The sequence below is a fragment of the Buteo buteo genome, chromosome 26 (genome assembly GCF_964188355.1).
Source record: "Buteo buteo chromosome 26, bButBut1.hap1.1, whole genome shotgun sequence".
Taxonomy (NCBI): Eukaryota; Metazoa; Chordata; class Aves; order Accipitriformes; family Accipitridae; genus Buteo; species Buteo buteo.
In genome coordinates, this window is record NC_134196.1 from 6,302,501 (window position 1) to 6,324,062 (window position 21,562).

At 37.7% G+C, this 21,562-nt stretch overlaps 1 protein-coding gene across 4 annotated transcripts in view; it reads left to right on the forward strand.

The window, feature by feature from the left end:
- The window catches only part of POC1B (POC1 centriolar protein B), a 57,168-nt gene that overhangs the window by 29,738 nt on the left and 5,868 nt on the right, over window positions 1-21,562 (forward strand). Inside the window, exons 11-12 of one of the 4 annotated variants that reach the window (XR_012654501.1) lie at window positions 9,036-9,116; window positions 21,310-21,473. Coding sequence is in view for 2 of the 4 variants with exons in the window: in XM_075058147.1 (XP_074914248.1) it covers window positions 21,310-21,492 (183 nt within the window). In the remaining 2 variants the exon portion in view is untranslated. Of the gene's footprint in view, window positions 1-9,035; window positions 9,117-21,113; window positions 21,188-21,309; window positions 21,493-21,562 lie in introns of those variants that run through there. The other 3 variants (XR_012654502.1, XM_075058147.1, XM_075058148.1) reach the window with 3 other exon arrangements.

Genomic DNA, 21,562 nt, shown 5'->3' on the forward strand with positions numbered 1-21,562 from the left:
GCTGTACTCTCAATTTATCCTATACACATTGCTTCCTCAGTATGTATTTCAGGGTTTAGGATTTTTGACACAATTTTTTCTGCCTTTATTTTGAGTACAACCCCCCAAAAATGCACCCCAACCTAAAAAACACCCCATATATTTTGCAAAGACAGCAATTATGAATGCAAAATTTGCATCTATTCTTCTATCTCTGTGTACATGAAGGCTTACACAACTATTCTTCCTCATGGGAACTTACTTTGAAAAGACATTAGAGTAATGTCTCTTCCTTGCATGGCTTAACACAACTCCAGAATCCTGTAGAAGAGGATGACAAAAGAAATTTTATCTTAAAAGCTAAAAACACTGCATATTTTCCCTACCATGCAACTTCAAATTTTTCTGATTTACATCCTTTCCTGCTTCCAGCCTTACATGGAAATAAACATCAACTATCTTCAGTGAGGTTAAGGGGAGGGAAAAAGGAAGAAAGGAAAGAATAGGAATTTCATGCATAGATGATTTCCTCTGGGGCCCAAGTCCAGTTCAGAAGGGAAGAGCCAGTAGAGCAAAACTCATATGGCACTTCACTGTGCACGGTGGTTGCCTTTACTGCTTGGTATAGTTCATCTGAAAGCTCAACAGCTTTCTGTAGTTCATGGATATCAAGGTTTTTTGGGACCTTAGACATTTAGCCTTTCACTTAAACTCTGATCATTGCGTGATATTCATACATTTTTCTCTACCAAAGGAAAGTTCTGGCACTATCCCTTTGAAAGGAAGACTGGAATCATTGTCCTCTAAGAAAAAGAGAAAAATGTCCTGCTTGTGTTCCTTGTTCAAAACTCAGTTGCCAATTAGACTGAGCTCTGCACTGAGGAGTGATCCCACCTGTAGAAGGGCTTTGATAAAAATTGACAGTTCCCAGCCTCTCCCATCACCTTACTTTCCTTGCTCCCAGACAGAGAAATAAGAAAGGCCACTCCCTGAATAGTTATGGATTTTTTCATATGCTGCCATTCTTCTGATTACCAGTAAATGCATATTTGAACAAACTGCCAACTCCATGACCTGAACTCCAAATCACAAACACAGAGTGAAATTAGGGAATAATGTGAAGAGATCCTGTTTCTCCAAAGGTTTGAGGTAAAACTGTCTGCCCCTTTTCCATAGATGAGCATACTAAAGCCTTGCAAACAGGCTCTGAATCTCTGATGCCAGGTCTTACAAAAACATAGAATAAATGCTGCAAATAGAGGGACTTGGAAGTGTTCAGTGCAGCAGAATAAAAATAAGAATTTGTAAACTCGGCTCTTATGTCTTTGCAAATGAATCCTTCTCTTCTGTCCAGTCTTGCTCTTAGACAAGCAATTTTTAGTGTCACTTTGGCTTATGGCACACTCCAGACAGACTTTTCTACTCTTTGCACGCTATGCAGGTACAGCGTGTGGGGCTGGGGGAAGAGGCTGGGCTGCCTTCTCCCTACAGCTCTGCAGCTAAACACGTTCAGCTGCTCTCGGGGAAGGAAAAATCTCTCGTCCCTCCCAAAGGCTACACCGAATCCCTCTGGAACAACCATGAAGCAGTGGAGACAGCCTTTTCTGTTGCCCAGCTAGGGCCCTTCCAAAGAAGGTATGGTGTATACGAACAAAATGGCTCATCTTCTGTCAGAAGTGCCAAAAGGATGAAGCGTTTGGCATATTGAACAGTGAATTTCTAAACTTGCATTTTGAGCCTCTGCAGAGGCGCAGGCATGTTTAAAAAGATTTGTGTGCTTAATCTTAAAAGCAATATGCTTTGATTCCTCTAGCATCAAATAACGCTTAAAGATCAGATACATGAAGGTGAAGTCAACATTTGTAATAAAAGAAGAATATGATCCAAATGGCCCTTGCGTTTTGCAGCGATGCTATTCTAACACAGCGTGTAACTGCTGGTTTACAAGGAGAGAACAGGAAATGTGTTGTGCCGCTACATAATTAGGTAATAATACATGTCTTGATGTTCCTTAATAGGCTTCATTATATTCTTTGAGTGAACTGGAGCTTGAGAGAAAGTCAAGTTTTCATTGGAGACAGAATTCTGAATTTGAGCACTAGAGAGTGCAAGAATATAATATTTCCTATACTATTTTTAGCCTGCTTTCCTGAGGAAATGTACCTTATGAGGTTGTACTGTTTATTTGTCTGTCTCTGTCCTATCTCCCTAATAATTTTTGAATCAAATAGTTGGTGGGGCTGTTTTTAAACCAAATCTGGAAATAAGCAGTTAGTAGAATAAGGAAATATATTAGTGCTGCCACTAAAGAAAAAGCCAGTGGGATGTGACACTGAATTCACTGATACTGGACTAGACACAGACTAACTACTGGTGACCTGCCCCATAAGAGCGTCACAGCACATACGGAGGGAGCTTGAGTTACTGTAGGGCAGGAACCTCAGGAGAGGGACCTAACAGGAAAAAATCTCCCTCCTGCCGCCATATAAAAGATCAAGCTTCAGTGTTTAGTTTCCTCACAAGGCAGTTTGTTTGATTATGTTGCCTTTGCCCATAGTGACACTATGAACAGATGCTATTGCTGGACTGTTGGTACTGTTTTGTGAGATAACTGGCTTGTTGCGGATCACTTTTAGAACTGGCAATATTTTACTTTGTATAAGGTCTTACTCATGGCAACAGTGCAACGCTTCAGGAATGCTTTTCAAGTTGATCCGCGTCTCTATATTGTTCCTTTAGCAAATCAGCACATTTCTGGGAACTAGAAGGATGGAAGTTCCAGGTATTATTTCTGTTTCAACTTCCTGAGATACTGTCCGCGTACGCTCTGACCTTGTCTGCCCAAGCAGTGTTTTGCCCCGCTCGGGCTGGGAATCCAAGCTGTATTCACCGTTCTCACAGCTGATTCTGCGGCATGCAGAAAATGCCCGACAGCTCTCAGCCCACACATCCCATAACAACTGGTTCCTTCCTCTTCCTGAGGAAGAGTAACATCCTCTGAGAAGAAGTGTCCCCTGAGGAATGCAGGAACAGCGGCGAGCCTTTCACACAGGAAATTACTACTATAGCACTTGTAGAAAAGTGTTTCTGTCACTTGGATTGTCAGTCTGTAATGAGCTTCCTGCTGACCTAGATGATGATTTACTACTGATCTAAATGCCATTTGTGAGTCATTTAGCTTAATGGAAGTTAATGAAGTTAGCATTCAGTAGCTCCGTTACTCCGTAAACACCTGTTTTAATTTTTTTTCATGCAGTAGCACAAGTTAAGTTTGGGACTTCTTGGTATTCACGGGACTTCAATAATTCTGAGACTGCACATTTTGGGGGACTGAGAAACAAGGGAATGTTTAGATTGGTTCATATTGCGTGACTCTCTTAGAGAAGATTGCAAGGTTTTATTTTTGTTTATCTTAAGTTGGATAATAAAGCTGAGCTACAGATCAAGCATGTCAGAAAACAAGACGCTAAAGCTAAAATACTGCCCTTGAATTACCCTTTGTTCTTAAATACTACTGGAGTCTAAGTTTAGCACAGCATGCTTGCAACTGTGTGGTAGAACCTTGAATATGAAATGAAATATAGAGAGATAGATATAACCAATGCTATTCAGAATGGTTAATGCACATTTGTTACAAAAGCAAACATTTTAATGCTGTTTAAATCTTATTTTTCCTAAATGACAGGGCTTGAACAAGTGCTAGCAAATTCTATTATCAGTTAGATTACAGTGATATCTAAACCCAGAGGGTGCTTTCTGCCTAAAAGCTGGTGTGTTTTCCAAATATATCAATTGTTCTAATACAACACATCTCTCCTTGCAAAACTTGCTGCGTTACTATCTAGTTTGCCATAAGAGAAGTAGTTACTTGCTTCATGTGAGATAATGGAAACACTGAGTCAGATCCCAAAATGACATAGGTTGCTTAAAACAAGACTGAGACTTTTCAAATAAAATTTGGCACCAAGGGCAAAAATGTTCCTTCGTCAGATAGATGTTTGATATAGAAAAGCTCTGAAAGCATCTTGGCTTGTATCTTCTACCAAAATAGTTTTGGGGTCAGAAATTAGGTAGGACAATTATAAAGCATGGTTTCACAGTCATTTTAACTTAATGACTGGTTTTGTCTGGTTAATTCCATCCAAGTCAATTCCCTGATCTGCTCAGCTATCCAAACAGTAATACCGGCACAAAGGAAATAATGAGAAAAAATTATTTGGAGATTAAGTAAGAGATTAGCACTGGCTGTAACCTAACTGAGGTTGCCCAGTGTCCATGAGCCATGTGTTCAATGTGATTGTGCTGTGACACGTACAGGTGTGTTACATGCGTGACACATCTGAACATCATCTTTTTTTAAGATGCAATGGAAAAATGCAAGCAAAGGAGGTGGTAGTAATGGCTTCCTTTCGTTCATGCAGTAGGTGTGTTGGATTCAGCTATTTTTTTCAGCCTAAGAGGATTCAGCTTGCTTGCTTGTGTCTGATGGCTATAGCCTAAACAGCAGGTAACCAGACAGAGGCAGAGTGGAGGCAGCTCCATCTTTCATGCTTGAATTTGAAGCATTGTAAAAGCTGAAAGCATATGGCATCAGAGCAAAGCAAGTGAGAAGCAGTTCACGGTTAGTGATTAGGGTGCTCTTCTGGAAAAGAAACACTGGATCCCATTGCCTTTATGCATTTTGCAATAAATCAATAAATAAAAGAATGTAGGAGCTATGTGATTGATGCCATAAGTGGAGACACATGGCATCACTGTTCTGAAAAGCTGTACCTTTGGGGTTTGGTTTGGGGTTTTGGTTTGGTTTGGTTTTTTATCCCCTCACAGTACGGTACTCTGGTTGTACCAGCTTGGGTTGGTGCGAGGGAGGGAGGGATAGATGGATGCTGTCCTCTGGTTGTTCTAACTGCACGGGGGTTGTGCTGCCTGGATGCTGAGATGTCATCCCACATTGCGCATCAGATACCTGAAACACAGGCGCTACAGTGCAACTCTGAGTTGGCTATTACAGTATCTTTATTGTAGAGGAAGACCCCTTTCTTGACACAGAGATTTAAGGGAATTACTTACTTTATCTAAGAATAGGTTAAGGACAAACCAGTATCAAATGTTCCTCACTGAAAAGATTACTCTTCGAAGCCATGATTTGTTCTTATAGGTGTTTCCTCATTTCTTACATGTCTCTTAGGACAGGAATTCTGTGTCCATGCTTCCAGTTTTTGCCAGTATAGTGTAACAGTACAATACTACCTCTTGCTCAGTACTTTCAGCTGGTTATAACGACATGTAAGAAGTTACTGTAATTCATCACTCGATAACCTTATCACATCATAGTTTTATCATTTCACTCAGTTATATATTACGTTATCGTAATTCTTTTCAACATCTCTGCTTCCTATAGTGTATTAGTCCAGAGTGTCTTCATCTCTGAGATCTTTCCTGTGTACAGAAGGTTGTATTTGGATAGCTGAATAAAGTCCAATTCCCAAGTAACCCTGACTATTTTGGTAGGTTTCCAGTATGCCTTTTTGTGTTGTCTGTAAACTTGATCTTCCAGATCACTAGTACGTTTTGCATGCGACTGAAGCAAGAACCGATTTCAGTGGAATCACTAAAAGTAGCATAATTCTGTAGTTTCTGATCTATCTGTTTTTGAAGAAACATTAGCTAGATAATTGACTTCATACTGCATTACAAGCTGAAATGTGTTAATTAAAATTGTAGCATGCATATTATGGATTTAAAAAAAAAAGTACTTTTATCAGGAACAGTTTGACTAAATATTTCACTAGAGACGTCTTCAGTTTGACACACCATTTCTTTTCTTTCTTAAACCATATTGATTTGCTTGACGTTATGCCTTAAATCTTTGCTATGTATGTCCTAAATCAACTTTTGAATGTTTTTCCCTGACACAATTCTCAAGCTGACTGTGACCTGTGACCACCCAGTTATCCTGTTTATCCTTTCTAACAACTGATGGGATGACAGCTTCCCTACTCCCCTGGTATTTCCCCATTATTACAGGACATATTAAACGTCAACATCATTACCTTACTTGGTAAGTTATTTCAAAACCATTGAGATCAAACTATGTAACCCAGTAATCAACAATATTTACATACAGTGTAAATTGTTTAACAGTCTTTTTTGCTACAGCTGGAATAAAGTATTTTGCCAGAAATACAATTACAGCATTTATTATCTTCCAAAATGGAAGATAAAAATACTTAATTAACGACTTCAAAAAATTTCTGCGTCACTCTTTAAAACCTCTAGCTAATAAGTATGCCATTGCTAGGACTTCTTTTGTTCCTGATATTTGTAAAGTACAAATAATCCTTGAGTAACAGAAGTTATGTAGCCTAGCTTCCTACAAATCTGTGTTTCATAGCTGACTGTAAGGTTTTATTTGAAGCTTTTTCCTTGCTTTGAGATAATTAGAAGTTCTGTTTCTCTCATATGCATTCTCTGGTCTCCAATAATGTGTAAACTTATGCCAGAGCCTTTCTCCCACTGGGAGTACTTACTGATTTCTCTTCTTTAGCTGGCAATCTATTCTCTGGAAACTTATCTGAAATGAGCTCTCTCTAGGATATCTCTTCCTCCATCAGACCCTCTTAAATCTGCAACAAGTTCAAAACCTCAAAATGAGGTGTGGGGACAAGCAGACAGAAGTGATAGTCTCAGCATTGTTGCCTTAGGAAAGTGGGCTGAAACGTCCTTTTTATTGCTCCTAATTCTAATGCCTATGGAGTTTTTGCTGAGTCCTTCAATTATCCTGATCAGCTGTGTTTCATCACTTCTAATTTATGGTCATTTGTATTATTCTGCTTTTTACAGCTGTAAAAAGCAACAGTATATTTTATCCGTGAAGGCTCTAAATCCCCAACAGGAATTTGGCGTTTAGGACTGGAATGTCAGCTGTTGATCTGGGATTATAGTGCCAACTGCTATCGTTTTTATTGTCATTTTAACATCAAGTACAGAGTGCGGCACACAGTCGGGATATTCTGTCTTCCATATCCCACCGAGTGTGGCATCTTGACTAGACCACTACCTGTCATAACTGATACCATACAATTGATTACATGTTGTTTAGTTCTTCTATGCAGTTGCAAGCACACGGTCAACCTTAATCAAAATAAATTAATAAAGGGGATGTGACAGTATGATATTTTGTTTTGCATGCACTTTAGCATAGTTGTGTTTGTATTTCTTATCTATACCCCAGCGGATAGGATTTAATGCAGTTTTTTATTAATGCTAATTTAGTGAAGTATTTAGATATTCTTTATATCTTTAAATATCTTTCATTCAATTCAGTTATATCCTTAATCCAACTCTAACCCGTACAACCAAACCATTTAGAGAAATATGCTTTACTTTCAAAGAAAGTGCCACATGGCCATGAGCACGAGGGAGCACAAGCACATTTCAGAATCTGAGCTGCTGTTCATAGTAGGAGTGTCTTATAAGTAAGTGTTATGCGCTTAATTTGATCGATCTCTAGGAAAGATTTGTGTTCATGTTGTCCATTATTATTATTAGAAATTATTTTCCTTAAGATGCGGGGACATAGATTGACAGGGAGTGCTAGTGATGCTGTGTTTTCATTACAGTATGGGAAATGATGCATCCTTTTGTACCTTGCATGGACATACAGTTCCATAAATTCTTGCTTTCGCCAGGCTGCTGCTGGTGATAATAAAATACCAAAGTAATTTTCCTTTCAGAAGTTTTAAAAGCTCATAGTATTAGTACAAATAAGGGAGTTTTTTCTAAAAACAGAAAAGTTGTAGAGAGACTGCAACTTAGTCATCATTACAAAGCAAGAGAGCTTTAATTTGAATCCATGGTGATTCTTAACAAAATTTCTGTTCTGTTGCTCAGTAAAGCATTAGACCTCAATGTCAAAGAAATCAGAAGCAGGAGTAGAATAAAATTTTCCAGTTTCTCTTTGTCCTGGTCTAACCAGTGCACCAGATTTCCAGACCAGAGATGTGGTAGTTTATGGAGATATAGTGACACGAGCAAGTTCTACCCTTGTGCTTCAGCTCCAAGTTGTACATGTACTGTGGCTTTCGGTCCTACTTGTGGAACATACTGACGCTCCTGTTTTGGCTGCCAGTGTGATTAGTCACGTTAAAAGAATGTTCCTTTACACCAAAAAGAAACGGTTGACGATGTAGATTCATTTTTTTGTCAGGACTTTGATACAGCATTCATGCTAGAATATACTGAATTGTGTAGACCTATATAAAGAAAATTGATATTGAATACTGGTTTAGAGTGTGATGGTTCTGACCTGGATGTCACTAATGCAAATGTAATTCCAAGACACTTTTTGTACACTAGAGCAATGAGAAGGTGAGCAAGTTAAACAATTACTTAGTATATATAAGTGTGTTGTCATAGTTTTTCCCATGTTGAACACATAGAGAATACTAATGTTAGTCAATGTTTTAAATTTGGCTGTTCAAAACAAACATAAAACCCCAAACACACCACAAGTGCTAGTAATGTAGCAGGCAAACATAATTAAACATGGAATGTGTGCAGAAGAATTGCATGGGTATTTAACAAATTAATTTAAACCTGGGTGGATGTGTGAATAAAATAATACACTGTGACCAGTGGAATTTAGTATTTATCTTCAAATGGTAAACCCTTTATGTAGTGTTTTCCATTTATTTTCCTATTTTTTATATATATATACGACAAACAGTTTTAAAACTTTGCATGTTATAGGGGACAGAGCTGTAGTTTATTTCTATTCTAAGGTAACAAGAGTTTGTAAGGTGTTTTATATAAGTGTGTGTATGCATATATATATATATGGAGTATATCCATGTATGTATATACACACACATAGAAAAATGTTACATATAAAAATACATACGTAAAAGTGTATATATAGGCTTTTATATATATCCTTATATTCTAAGGAGATATTTCTTTGTGTATGTATTTTTTTACTTCCCTGTGTGATGTTATGCTATTTTTTTGAAAAATCATAAATTACATTATTATTTTCTACTTATATACATTAAAAGGAGAGATGTGCCAATCCACAGTGAGCCTGTTCTTCAGAACCTCTTCTGTGCAAGAGGTGCTACACCTTGCTGAACGAAGGAGTAAGCATTGGTCTTGTTTCTTATGAGTTGTGTATCTGCTTGTAGTGCCTCAGCTTTTCTGGTCACATAAGCATCGCTACTCAAAACAGAACTGGAAGTGGAGTTTTCTCTTGTAACAAGAAAGAGTAATAAGGTGTGACAGCGATTGCATCTGGAACACAAAGTTGTGAATTGTCGCGGCCACTAGACCAGGGAGGTTGCTTCCCTTCTGCTGTGTTCGCCGACTGCCTCTCTGCAGCTCGGTGCCAAAGGAATCCTGTAAGAATCATGATGCAGAGCATCCTCAAGTTGTTGGCCTCGTAGCATTTTGCTGCTGAGAGAGGCAGGAGTTTGTACTAGATTATTTTTTTTCTTTTTTTCCCCTCTCTTGGCTTGGCAGGGAGGAAAAGCTGACTGCACATTAGCCAGCCCTGTCACGTCACTAATAATATGAATCAGGTTCTTAATCCATAAGATATTCTTACACAAAGAACTAAGGAAAAAAGGGGCTTTCTCCCAGCATCATTTGCAGAAGTGGAAAACAAACCCCTAAATTTTAGCTGACTACTTTTGTTATTTATTTATCCATATTTATTTTAACAAAAGTCAACAGCGGTGTGGGTGTGACCATTGTGATATTAAGAGCAGCTTTTGAGGCAAAAGTGGGAAGGTTTTATGCTTTTACTTGGCTAGAACACAATCTGTATAAAATAAGTTTTGTCCATATTTATGGGGTTTTTTTTAAAATTAAAATAAATAGTCATAAAAAATTCACTATGGGAGATGTTGTCAGTTCCAAAACAAGAGATTGCTCAATGAGAATGGTATAGAGGCAAACTCCTTCTCGTACCGGAAGGCCAGATTCAGTGATCAAGACCTCTTCTAGTGGTATGTTCCTGTGAAATTTAAGAATAACAAATGTTCTTGGAATTGTAACTCACTTAGTCAGGCACCGTACCTGCCCCGACCACCCGAATTCAGTCAGAGCGGTGTTGCCGTTTATCCCATGCTGACAGTTAGTCACCTCCAATAGTTTGTTAATTTTTGTCACTTTAGGTCGGAAGAAATTGGCTAAAATACAAATACCAAGTGTCAAATAGGGAGAAGATAAATCTTTAGAACTGGTAGCTAATGAATTGCTTGAGCAATGAAGCCCACTCTCTCAGCTTATCACCGAGATATTTCTTTGGGTTTTTTTAATTTGAATTCTCATTTTAACGAACTGGCAGAACTGCAGAACATATTCTTAAATCAGTAAGGTGTTTATTTTGGTTTTCTCAAAGTTCCAACTGTCACAGCCCAACATGGGAGAAATTATGGAGCATTTCAAAATAAAGCTATTATTGGCAACCCTAATGCTTTAACTGTAATTTTTATCATTGTTGAATTCCTTTTTTAATGCAGCCCAGCAGAACCTATCTACCTACCAATCTTATGTGCCAACACATTTAGCATTTTAATTGGTGTTGAACAATGTGTGTATTTTGACAGAAGTTTGTAATAGAATACTAATTAAAATAAATGATTTTTCAAGAGTATAACAGGCGTGTCAGACCACTCCAAAGTTAACATTTCTTGGATATTTGTATGCAATTCTCAAATTTCTCAGTTTCTGGAGTTTCTTAATTTGATTCCCACACAGTGAGCTGTAAAATTCAACTGACTTAAATACAAAGTTATGCTAGTGCTGCTAAAGCAATTTTTGAAAATATCACCTCTGAACTAAGCTCAGCAGTGCTGAATATTGTTTTCACCTGGACAATTTTGGACAGCTTGTCCAAACCTTCAGCGTATTACTAATGCTGAGCACTGAAATAGCTCAGTGTAGGCTTTTGCTTCTCTCTCCAGGTATTAAATGAAACCTAACAAAAGCACATAAATTTGACTTTTCAAGGAAAATTTTGAAGCTTCATTTTATCCTTGTGGGATTTTTCTGTGACACTGTTGAAGTATTTGATGTGCTTGTCAGACCATTCTTCATCGTCCATTATAGGTGTACCGTTTTATTAACAAAAGCCTTGGCCAAATGCTGAGGAACATTGTTCCTCTATTATGTAGTAAAATATTTTTTCCTGGCTATAGTCAGGGGATTTCAGTTCCAAGCTGTGAAATATTGGGCATCTTTTTTTTTTTTCTTTTTTTTTTCCCTAATAGTAGCATCTGGCTCTTTGGCAAAGTCTTCAAGCAATTGTGCTGGCTCTGTTGGATTTAACTTTGGACTCTACTATGCTGGATTGCTAACTTAGTTTCTAATGCTTTTTACTCCTTGATATTTTCTTGTAAATAATTTGAAGGAGATTGTTTGCTTCATAGAAGTAAAAACCCAATGGTATGGTTGATAGCCAGCCGGTCAAGTGGTACACCCTCCTGGTGTTACCCCTGCTCTGAAGGGAAGTCAAAACTGCCGGATCTCAGCTAATAACAGAGAATTTCTCTGTGAAATCTGTGTGTGGACACCCTGCATCTCCTAGCCTCCAGTAACGGGACGCACGCTAGGTTTGTCTATGCAACAAAGTTTTATTGACACAAGTTATGTTGGTATGAAGGCCCAAAAAAAAAAAAAATAATTTAATACCATAGCACTGACCCCATTACCCTGACAAAACCCCTTGGTACAGGTGCAGCAAAAGGAGCCACTGTTGGCTTTGCCTGTAACTTTGAAAGAAGGTTGTGTGTAGATAGGGAGGAGTATATGAGTACACACGCGTGGGCTGGCAAAAATCGTATGTGCCCCTTCTACAGCAGGGGGCTCTGGCTAATGTAGTATGTAATATGTGTGTAGTATGTAATATGTGTGTAGTGTGTTAATGTGGTGCATATGTGTGTGCGTGAAGGCAGGCTCTGCAGCACAGACAGCTCTCCCCTGGTTTTCCCGTGCAGCAGCATCCCACCAGACCCTGGTCTGTGGAGACTGGCGCGCAGGGATTGCAGCTCCTCTCAGCTTTCTGCTCTTCTCTTTTTTTGGAGGAGGTTACTCACGTCCTTCAATCCTTCTCCCTGTCATGGCAGAGTCTGTCTCTTCAGGATTTTGTCTTCGTTCTTATTGAGGTGGAGTTTAAGACAGAAGTATGATCATTTAGCTCTTCTCGTTTATGTACAGTGTAACTTGATCAAGATTTGTTTTGCCCCAACAGGTTAAGAGACACTTACCTAAGAGAAATCAATTACAGAGTGTAAAGCATATGAGTTAGTTTGAAAAATTAAACTTAAGAAAATTGGTTGTGGTTTGGTTTTCCTAGGAGTAAGCATGCCTTCAAGAACAAGAAATTCCTTTGGGTTTGTTGAACGATCTCTTCTCATTGTAAATTCATTTTGAACACCACCAATGAATATACTAGGTGACTTTGCCAGCCATTTGAATGAGATGGATTAAGTGTTAGCCCTTATATATATATATTTTAAGAGTCTGCACGATAATTCATGCTGTTACCAGCTATTGTTTCTTTGTATAGTGCAGTCAGACTTATTTAGCCAGCTCCTGGTCTAAAGCAGAGACTCTCAGTCAGTCTCTTAAGAAAAGGGAAGAGGACGGAGAGGAGCCGTGAGCAGGCACTGCAGAGGAACGGCTGTCACTTCTCTGCGTAGATGTGTTCCTGGGGAGGATGCTGGGCTCCCACTCGAGGTGATCCTGCCTCCTTCCCTCCGGGTGTTGGATGCCCTCTGTCAACCTCCACAATCTGCTACTTGGAGCATAGGGAGTTTGCCCACATGCTAGGAAAGTCCGAGGGTTTTTTACTTCTGGTTTTATTCGTTAGCATTTGTAGTATCAAATCTAGCAGAATATTCTATTTATAGTTTTAGAAAGGAGGCCTTGTCCATATAGGGTTATTCATTTGCTGTCGTTATTTCATTTCTAGTATCTATTTCATGATATTTCCGATTTCTGTTACAAGTATTCCTCCTGCCCTCCTTCAGCTTTTCCCTGCCCTAGTATGGATAAGAAGGTCAAGCAGAGTATGTAATATATTTTTTTATTAGGACTCTATATGGGTAAAAAGGAGGCATCACTTGAAGCTTCAGCATTGATTTTAGCTATAAGATGTTCCCTTGGATGTGCACACATGCAGTCCAAAGTAATTTGGCTGAATTAAAATTGGCTACTTTATTTTCTAATTGTGGATAGTGGGAATGTTTCTATGGTTTCACGTTATCTGTCCTCAGCTTTACAAAGCTTCTTGCTGAAGCTATATTAAGACGTTTATTACCTTCCTTTACCTTTATTCCATATTGTTATTTTCGGTGCCTGTGGTGCAAGTATTTTTATAATTTATGAAAGTGTTTGAATATGGTCTTCCTGAACTGTTGTTATATTTAGAATTGACTTCCTGGCAGGGTTATTCTCACCTTTGGAAGTTGAACCTCTGATGATTTCTGTCTAGTTTGTGTGAGATGTTCATGACATTTATTTTTTTATTTATTAACTTTCCAGCAGTATTGCTTGTTTTGTGGGGGGGAAATCCTCAGTTTTCTCTAAATGCTGATTTGACTAGAACATGTTTGAGGGGGCTGTGTTTTTTTCTTCCTTTACAAGCTGTATAGCTACTGTATTTAGGTATGGTATTTCATTTTAAGGGTTAGGTTTATGTAAATCCAGTGGAAACAGCATAGCTATTCAGTTTTTGTGGATCCTTTTACTGAATCAGACTCTAACTGTGCAGGGAACTCTTGATGTTAGAAATTAACATCAATGAGCAAGCAAAAAATTTTTTTTATCTGTTTTTAAATAAAGCCTAGGTATTACTGATGATCTAAGAATTTAGAAAAATATTTCAGAAATATTATTTGTTTCTAACTGGATGCACTCAAGTATTTGTGGACTTCTATGAGGTTTTTATTGGGGAAATATAATTAATTTTTATATTTCTGGGAGAATACAAGGCTTATTTTTGGTTCGTTTTCTGTGTTCTCTCAATGTGAATGGAATCTGGAGAAAATTTTTTGTTCTGTACTAGTTTATGTATATGTGGAACTGCAAAATACTCAGTGCATTGAATATGTGCTGTTTTACTGTGTTTTCTCAGACCATCAGCAGCAATCTGGGAAAAAGCTGACATAACAAAACCACGTAGCCAGTTTCTCGTTATGTGTGTGAAAGAACACTTGTATGATATAATTTCTTTACATAAAACTATCTATTCAGGATATCTTGAGATGTGCCTGTAAACAGAAGAGTTCATTATTTCATGGCATTACAGCAATGCTAAATTTAAAGATAGCTGTAATCCTGAAAGAAAGAAAGAAATCTGATTGATCAGACCATAGCTGTAAGTGCATCAGGATTTCAGTTAATTTTGTACTGATATTTAAAAAACAAAACAAACACAGTAGCAACTAGTTTTCATTGTACTGTACTGGCCTCGTGACCCTTATAAACTCAGTTAGCTTCAGGCTGAATTTGTTGTTTTCAAGACTTAAGAAAGTGCTATTCCATTTTAGGTGAAAATCCCTTTTTTGCTAAGAAATACAGTCTGATAGTCTGGCTTGGTTTGTCGGCTGTGAGGTCGTATCCTGACCCTACTACTCGTGGTCAGGTTCTAAACTGCATGTTGTGCTACCTTCAGTGAAGATTCCTGTGCCAGAGAGCAGGAGACCAAATATTTCCTTATCAGATTGGATGAGGTGCACTTACATTAAGTGCTTCCAATTTTTGGTTTTAGCTTGGACAATCTTTTAAGAGCTAGAGAAGACTGAGATGCATAAGAAGCCATGAAAGACTTTGAATTAAGTGTGAAATTCCGTGTTACGAGTTGTTCTGAAAGAGATCTGCTCAAGCTATAAATCCTTGGTAGAACTTTGGTTTTATGCGCTGCATAATTTATCTGTATTTTACTGCTCGAATGCAAAACTTTGATTAAAGTTTGCAAATAAGTTCTGCCAGAACTACCTCGTCAGATAGCAAGGGGCAGAAAGCTGCAGTTTGGCACATGGCAGTTTTTTGCTGTGCTGATTCATGTGCGTGCGAGAGGAGAGGAAATGAAGAGTGCTGTCATCAGCTGAAACTACAGGGAAGTTTTCTGCAGTAGAAACTGATAAAACAGATTGTGATTTAACATACTCAGTGCTAGCCTAATAGATCAGAGAGCTCTGTTTTATGTAGATCGCTTATTGACTGAAAAAAATAATTTCAAAGCAATAGAAGCGATCTGTGAATAATTATGGCCTACGGAAAAAAACAGAGAAAAAAAAAATCTTCCGAGTGGATCAATTTAGTACATCCACAGTGAACCATTTTTGTTCAAGGGTACGTTCATAAGATGGAGGAAAAAGCAGTGATAATGATAGTAGTGTTACTTCTGAGAAACTTCCCATGATTTCAAGTAACAAAAAAACGTGGAAAATCAAGGTCTGGTAAGATGGGAGACTACTCTCTTATGCCTTTGCTCTTTGGTCTGTTTGAGCTTAATGCCCTACTTATGACTAATTGTTTGTACTTGTTTTAATCACAGTATCAGAAATGTTTTAGTATTAGTAGGCAAATGTACCATGTGTTCAAAATTTAAAGGATTATTTTTAAAAAGTAGACTATGCCAATTTTTGTGATTCATTAGGAAGCTTACCAATGTCACTTTTTTGTATAAGCCCATCTTAATTATAAGAACATTAAGATATTCATTTGGAAGCCGTTGTCTATGTTGTCTGAATTCGAAGCTCTTAGAAGATTGAAGACTAATGATTTTCATTTTAGTGACAGAGACTTGGGTTTTTTTGTATTTTTTTTCCTCAAGGGAATGTTTTTCCTCTATAAATAGATGCTCAGGCATCTTTATATATGGATGCATTTTACTCAGATTCTATTCTTACACATCATGAAGCAAAGGGAAACTGGGATGCAGAGTTCTTCTGTCTGATCTGTGGATGTTTCATGGGAAAACATTTGGGAATAGGCAGAGGTGATAAGGTTATGTGTAAGGATTTTTCACAAATTGATGAAGTACCACCCACAGAGTTTTGGCTATTTTGCTTGACAGAAAACAAAGATGAGCAGTTATAGTTTGCTGTTTGTGACATCATTTATAAGCTAAATTTAATTTTCTACTGAACATCTGCTTGGTAATGTCATGGTAATAACTTCCTATTGATTAATTAAATCTGTTCCTTCTCCTCCTTATTTGTAACTCGCATGAAGTTGCCCAAATGTGAGTCCATTTTATTACTAACGGGCTGTGAATGGAAACACTGTACACATTTTAATTTTCTTTTTAGCTTTGCTCAGAAGTAACAATTTAAAACTGATTGCCTCATTCAAATTTCTTCTCTCAAAATAAGCTGTAGCTCTGAAGTCTTTCAGAAGAGCTTGGTTTTTTGAATTATAAGGCATTTTTACTACATTGCTGGCAACGTATAGAATTGTTGTTTATGAATTGGTAGTATTTAAAGTACTTTAGAAATGGGCTAATTTGAAGGAAATGGAACATCTAGTTCTTGAAACACTCTATGTAAAATAGACTGTTGGGTAGAAAGAGTTTCTTTTGAAGAACTTTTTTATAAAAGATTAAGCTGAATGAAAGTGGTGGACATGAATTGATTGGTATCCAGAAGGAAAGGAAATCTACTGAGACCAGTGTCACTCCTTTATAACAACATTTTGGCGTTTGTGTTGCATTAGATTTCAGCAGGTTTGGACCCTTCACTGGTCTGGAGGAGATTGTAAATTTAGATACTAGAAAAGGTTAAAATATAAAGCAGGCACCTCAAGGGTATAGAGTGTACTTGATGTATGACAACATTTAAAAATCTCTACAAATTTCCAGGATGTGATAAAAATAACAACTGGTTTGGCACAACTTCTTAGGAAAGTTGAAAATTTGAAACTATCTTATTTAATTTCTCTCTTGCTAATTTTGAAAGTTCAATTATTTGCTTATCTGTATTTGATCCTTTCAGACTTGACAAACATCGCGGCCTTTGCCTTATTTATATAAGCACTTTTGTGTCACATTGTCCCTATACGTCTTTGAGTATATAACAGAAGAATCTCAGTTTCCTGCTTAACCCACTAAATTACAAGAACACTTTTCCACTACTCTGACTTGGCAGTGTTGGTGGCAATTTACTGAGCTACAAAGCATTCTCCACAGCCTATTAGTCTGATACATTGAATTTTGGATCAATTTTACTGTAAGAAAAAATGTTTGGTGAGATTTTTAGTAACTTAGCATTTGCTCTGTTTACCTGAATTGACAGCTTTCCTCCTTGGGTTGGAAGAATCTCTTTAGGTTGGCTTTAATAGCACAATTTGTAATTACTTTGTGGGAGCTTAAACTGAAATCTCTACTTTATTTCAGTCTGAAGTACAGCAGGCTTGTTTGAAAAGAAACTGAGAAACACCAACCTCAGAATAGAACTGGTTTTAGAAGAACTTGTCAATGTCTAATAACCTCAGATCATTTTTCCTTTCCTGCTCCATTAATTTAAATTATTTTAAAATCCTAATACTTCAAATCACAGACAGCAAATTTTTAATTTGAGTGCCATTGAATGTTTAATCTATTTTTTATTATTTTGAAGTACTTGAGAATTAATAGATTATCCACAGGCCACTGAACTTGCAAAGCAGTATGCTTTTAAGCAAAGTCAGAGAGATAGCAGTTGAAGTTTGCAGTTACATCTGCTTTGGCTGTGTTATTTAATTACTTGTATCGTTCAAACGGCAAGAAAATGAATGTACTTCTCAAAACATTAGTACAAGTAGCCTTGTTAATATTAGACAAACTACACTAGGTTTGAAATGGTTTCTGCATGTGATAACCGGGCAGGTTTAGTGCTGCCATCCAAATGCGTGAGTTCTACCTCTCTTTCCTGCAGCATGTCCCATCTACCCTGCCTCCAACTTTCCTGAAATTTGTTGCAACTTAATCAGTGACCCTTCTACATCTCTGTCAAATTTAGCTAATCCTGGCTGAGGTTTGGAAGCTTCTGGGCAAGCAGTCAAGATTTACGGACAGAAGCAAGGTTTCTGTAATCTCACTATCTTTCTATAGAAATCTCATTAAGTCATCTATTCTGACAGACTCTCCTGTTGTAGTTAAATACAAGGATGTTCTTCATAGTATGATTGGTTGTAAGGCAGGAATTCTTTAATGTACAGCAATACTTTTTTTCTTTAACATTTGAATGCCAAACTGAGCTTAATCTTTTCCATGTTAATCAGCGTTTGAGACTATCTCCACCTTGTGATGTAGTAAGCGTGCCATAAAGCTTCCATTAATCCTGTTTCCCAAGGACCTCAGATATAACTTGGTAAGTCAGAAATAACAGAGTGAATCTGAGCTCTTCTAGGATAGAATTAATGGTATCTCATATAACGAAATCTGCAAAGGGAAGATATGGACAGTCTTAAGATGCAATAATCCTATATACTTCATGCTCATCTAAAAGTACAGGGGATGCATTGTGAGCCAGAATAGTCTGAGATATTTCTTTTGAGGACTTTTAACACTTTAAAGCAAGGAGCTAAAGCAGAGTAAAATTAAATGGGAAATTTGTTTCCTTCCTACCTTGTCCAAAAATCAAATCATTTGTATTCTGTTTCCTTTTGTGCTAACGAGTGACTCCTTCACAATACACAATTCTTTGGAATAATTTGAAGTTGACATCACAAGATTTTTCATACTGAGAAGAAACTGAAATTCATGGTACTGGAAAGAGAGATGCAACTAAACCATCTAGTTAGTTGTGGGGAAGTTCTGGGTTCAAATCCTTTCTCCTATGGAGTTTTTATTCATTGTATCTCCTTTATATAAAATATAAAGCCTCTCATGGGAACAGGACGTACCTGTTCCTGACTGAACATCCTCACCACTGAACTAAAGCTGCTTTCTGTTGACCAGTGGCAAAACTCGAACAGCATGGCTGGAGAGAGTGCCCTTCCTTCCACAGTTTCATGCCTTTAAAAGGCAACAGCCTGGCTGACAAAGCATTGTGCTATGAGTTTAAATAGCTTTAGACTGAGAAGGCTCTATAGTCCAATGCAAATGTTGTAACCATTAGGACATTCTGTAGAACAGCCTCGGATGTTTGATGTGTGAAATCTGTAGTTGGACATCTAGCACCCTTTTATTTTTTGACACAGCCCAGTATCAATACAAATCACTGATGGATTTCAGTATTAGTTGCACTAGACCTTTATTACTTGACATGCTTAGTTCATTTGCATAAATCAGTCACCAAGCACAGAAAAGAGGGCTGAAAAGGAACTGGAGGTATCTTCTAGTTCATTTATCTGTTTCTTTCATCATAATGAAATCAATGAAAGTGGCATATCACCAAATACCATGGTACTATCAAACCCTGAGAAGGGTTCCATGTGGTTTTGTAGCGTTGTAAGTTAAGGTCTGAAATATATGCACGGGTATCTCCCTCTAGCCCCATCGACCCCGTGCTCTGCACTTCATGGGTTCTTGCTTCGTGGCTGAGACCTGTCCTTGCAGAACTTAATGGAACAAGGGAGCTTTTAATCCAGAGAGGGCGGTGAGACTTTCTTCTTTGCCCTCAGATAGGAAATGCTCTTCCCCCACCACAGTCTCTGCTTTCAGCCATTCCCCTCCGGTTTTCTGCTGACTCCGTGTGTGTGGCATCTTTGGTTTGCTCTTGTGCTTTGCTAGTAAAAAGAAAAGCCCCTCCAGATAGGTGCGGGCACAACTTTTCTCTTGCTTGGTTCTCTCTCATTGGTGTAGATAGCACAGCCCCAGCACTTAGGGAAGAAAAGATTTTGGAGAATCAGCAGCAGTGAGTCCAGAGAACAGAGCATGGTAGTTGGTCAGGAGAGTGCAGGATGGCACTGAAGCCACAAATAGTATTGTGGATAATGCAGCAGTATAAGTTCCTGATAATGTTGGTATGATTTAGTATTACTTATATTTAAAATCATGATATTATCATAGCAGGAGTAGTAGTATTTCATCCATCGCTCCGATCCGACCTGATTCAAAGGCAGGGTCAACTACACATAAATCATTCTTGATGGAAACTCATCAACTTGCCTAGTAATCTTGTAAAGGTTTGCCACTAATTCTGCCTAGCACTTTATATTCTACAAGATTATTTTATAGACTTAGGAGAGTTTGGTTTTTTTAATGGCTGACACTGATTTTAAGACTCTTCCTTTTGAAAATCTGTTCAGCTTTACAACATAAATATATTTGGGGTGCATTGTAAATATTGTGTATTTTAAATACACCAGGTAAGACTAAAATTTACCCTTTGCATAGCTAATGGATATTTTCATCAGCTGTTGATAAATTTCAGAGAAAGTGTTAAATTGTAACCATTTAAAAGTTTTATTTTGTACATGTTGTGGATATTGGAAATACAATTAGAGATAATAAAACTTGACTGCCTCAGTTTATTTTAGTGTAAAAATAAACTAAAATTATCTGAAAGTATAAAAAGTTCTCAAAGAAATCTCAAAAAGTGATTAATAAATCAGGTAAAGCTCTTATGAAGGACCTTCTAATGAATTAGTGACAATTTAACCTTTCATGACTCAAAAGTGCCATTAAGAACTTCAAGGCACAAAGCCAGAAGTGATTGGGAGGATCATGCTCTCTCACTTACCCTGGAGCAATGTTTATACATCAGAGTTATTTCTCTCTTAACTTTGCATTGTGTGGGTCTATTCTGTTGTTTCCTCTTCCCATTTTCTGAAGGAATCAGTTTCTGAGAATATAATGCCACCAAATAAACAACTAAAAACTACTTAATTTTATTTTTTACTCTGAAAGAAGTTAATTCATACTAAACAAAGGTTTTGTACTATGAAGTCAGAAGGAACCCTTGCGAACTTCTAGTAATGTATGGATTTTTAATCCATATGACTGCTCTGAATAAATTCCTTTGTGAACTACAGCTGACTTTTTGAAGAAAACTCCAGTCAGCAGTAGTATGTATTCGAGCTTTAATTCAAACTCTAGTAGTACAGCAGGTAGTTCCTCAATCATAAGTACCTGAAACATGTACCTAAAGACTGCTGAGATTTCTCTTACTGCCTCATCCATCACAGATGAAATTCTTTCTTAGGTCGGAATGATTTGAAGCATTATGAGTTCGACCTGGTACAAGAAGCAAATCTGAAGGCCCTTGTGTGTGTCCATGTATGTGTAAACAGATTTTTTTAAAAATTAAAAGCCAGACTTTACTGCCCATCTTCTTGTATGGCTCCAATTAAATGAAGACAAAGGCAACTGAATCTTCAAATGGTGTTTCTGTATTCAAGGATGATGTCGGCAGTGAAGATCTGCAGTATCGCCCTGCTTCAGTCTTGGCAACAAGTTCAAAAAAGAAGTCGGAGAATGGGAGCGAATCAGCCGTGCATAATGGGGACACGCAAACAGGCATCTCCCCCTCCCTGGGTAATGCTTTGGAGCACATTGTGGGGCAGCTGGATGTTTTAACTCTCGTAAGTATGCAATAACAGATAACACTTGCAGTGGAAAAAGATAATGCTGTCAATGGGGAAAAAAACCCCC